The sequence below is a fragment of the Phragmites australis genome, chromosome 2 (genome assembly GCF_958298935.1).
Source record: "Phragmites australis chromosome 2, lpPhrAust1.1, whole genome shotgun sequence".
NCBI classification, from domain to species: domain Eukaryota; kingdom Viridiplantae; phylum Streptophyta; class Magnoliopsida; order Poales; family Poaceae; genus Phragmites; species Phragmites australis.
In genome coordinates, this window is record NC_084922.1 from 41,296,491 (window position 1) to 41,299,209 (window position 2,719).

The window sequence follows — 2,719 nt, forward strand, 5'->3', positions numbered from 1 at the left end:
GCAGGCGTCTAGTTTTGCAAATTTTTTTCACGAGGAATCTATTTATTTAAATTTTTAATAAAAATATATATAAAAAAAACTCTCAGTTGAGTGAGGCGGCGGCAAGGCAAAGAGTGTTGCGATCCATTAGATTTGGTCCCGTGGTTTCTGCCGTGACCGTGCGACCACGCGAGGATGACGTTGGATCACCGAAAGCAGCCGCCGGGGGCCGACTTTGGGTTCAGTTGCTGACGAGGCTCCTTCCCTGCGGATCTGTTCAGCTCGTAATCTGCCTATTACCATGCCAGGAAACAAGGTTCTTCACTACCAGACTAGGGTGTCCTACTTCACAGATTCATTGGCCAAACGACTTGCTTGGTTTGAGCTACAATCAGCCATACCCAAATAACTATCAGGCAGCACAGTACCCTGGAAATATTCATCCTGTACCTTTTGTGATCGTACAGTTTTTCTTTGACACTACTTCAGTCAAATGCTTGCTGTGTCCTCCCCCTCTAGCCGTCAGCCGTGGATTCTTTGCGTGCATCTTCCGAAGGCCGTTAGTAGGGATCGGTGCTTTCCTTGAGTGACTAACGTGCCAAGAACCTAGAAGCATTCATAGAACAAAAGGGGAAAGGATGAAGTTCGATACGAGGCGCGACTATGGATGGCATCCCGCGCGAATGAACGAGGAAGTAGGCCACGGGATGGGTCGATTCATTTCAGAAGAGAAGCAGAAATGCACGAACTGATTAACCCATTTCAGAAGAGAAGGGAAAATACACGAACTAATCTCTTTTGCAAAGAATATTCCTTTTCCTGCTTTCCTCTTTGTTTCTCTAGCTTTTTTCCCTTGCCTTTTTCTTCCGTTGAAGGCTTGAAGCCGCTCTGCTTTTTATCTGTTCAGCCCTTATGTGGCTCCACGCACTAGCACACGCGATCTGGGCGTGCAGCCTACGCCAATGGAAAAGGAGCAAAGCTGCACGATCATTCGACTATACAAATTCCAAAATGGATTATCCCATACTGCAGCAATGCGCAACGCCGCGCCTACAAATAGCCGGGAGAGGTGCTCGGACTCTGTCGCAGCTGCTGTTTTAGCATCTGGAGCACGAGCGCGCCACTAGGCATCGGCGCCGATCGAACCATCGAGGTCGGCAGGCGATGGACGGGCAGGGCAACGCGGGCGGCAACGGGGGAGGTGGCAGCGACTGCGACGCGGTGGCGAGGGCCTTCGTGGAGTACTACTACCACACGTTCGACACCAACCGCGCCGCGCTCGCCGCGCTCTACGGCCCCACCTCCATGCTCTCCTTCGAGGGCCACGGCGTCGCCGGCGCCGAGGAGATCGGCCGGAAGCTGGCCCAGCTCCCCTTCGAGCAATGCCGGCACTCCATCTGCACCGTCGACTGCCAGCCCTCGCCGTCCTTCCCGGGAAGCATCCTCGTCTTCGTCAGCGGCAACCTTCAGCTCTCCGGCGAGGAGCACCAGCTCAGGTTCAGCCAGGTACGACATACCCTGACACCATCTCGTCGTCCACTAACATTGATTAGTCTTACCTCTCAAACAATTTTTGGAGTCGGAGGTTTGATACAATCTCATCTTTGTGTGCAGATGTTTCAGCTGGTGCCCAATGAGCAGGGGAGCTTCTTCGTGCAGAACGACATATTCCGGCTCAACTACGGATGACACGGTAGCGTGTGGCTGCCGAAAGGAAGTGGATGCCCATCGGATGCTTTGCGCCCACATGGACGCCTGGCGCTTGCTTTCTCTGTTTTCCTTTCGCTTTCATTCTTCTCCGACGTTCGTAATGGATCTAGCACCCTGCATTTCTTTTTCAAAAGAAAAAAAAGTTGTAGCATCCTGAATAAAATTTCCGAAATGGCTGTGATGTTCGTCAAATTCAATCCCCACCAAGATCGTATTACTAGCGACCTGTCGCGTTGAAGTTCCATGTACCAGTATCACCGTCATCCATAACTTTTCTTTTTGAGAGGTGTCACCTATCGCGATACCATTGCGGCCTTGCCCACTAGTGGCCTGTTTGTGCGAGTGTTATTGCCATCAGCCCATCTTGAGGTCCATTTTGGGTGAGCTGGATGAGGATCTCGGCTGTCATTTTTACTGTTCCCTCTCTTCTTTAGTCGGAAATGATAACTTTATTTTTCTTTATATCAAAATTTCTACTATATAAACACGAGTTATTTCTCAGGTTATCTTTTTTTCTACACTTTTTCTATATAATAAAAAATTCTAAAATTTAAATAATTTACCCACTTTTACCATCCACGCTTATCTAAAATACAAGTTGATCCCTACGTCACCTCTTTTCCCTACTCTCCTCTTATCTAATAGAAACCCATAAAATTCGAATAATTTACCTACTTTTATCATCCAGCCTCCACATCTCGTTGGTAGGCTACGAATATGAAACCCATTTTACTAATGGAATAAATGAAGAAATTAGAAGGAAAATTAACAAATAATCACCTACTTTTTCGAATTCTATGTGAAATCAAACTACGCCATCGCTCTAGACATATTCGTTCGATAGTGGTCTCATTCCGCATCCACATATTCATAACTTGATTTTGTGTATAATATTATCATATCTAATATTTATATTTTTGTTACAACGTATAAGCACTTAGCTAGTAATACTTTAATAGGAGAGCATCCAATGGCAAAGAGCTAATAATTTTAAAAACGCCGTAGCCAAACTATATATGTTTTTCCAGTG

The 2,719-nt window shown here is 46.8% G+C and overlaps 1 protein-coding gene across 1 annotated transcript; it reads left to right on the top strand.

Moving 5' to 3' along the window:
* Window positions 1-922: 922 nt before the first annotated feature.
* LOC133910121 (nuclear transport factor 2B-like) lies at window positions 923-1,981 on the top strand. The gene is made up of 2 exons (XM_062352639.1): window positions 923-1,485; window positions 1,594-1,981. The coding sequence occupies exons 1-2, from the start codon at window positions 1,144-1,146 to the stop codon at window positions 1,666-1,668; spliced, it is 417 nt and encodes a 138-aa protein (XP_062208623.1). The 5' UTR covers window positions 923-1,143; the 3' UTR covers window positions 1,669-1,981.
* Window positions 1,982-2,719: the final 738 nt, after the last annotated feature.

Bases quoted from the DNA above. Each gene is read 5' to 3' on its own strand.
- LOC133910121 (XM_062352639.1), top strand. From the start codon at position 1,144: ATGGACGGGCAGGGCAACGCGGGCGGCAACGGGGGAGGTGGCAGCGAC. The intron at 1,486-1,593 runs GTACGACATACC...CTTTGTGTGCAG, and splicing joins ACCAGCTCAGGTTCAGCCAG to ATGTTTCAGCTGGTGCCCAA.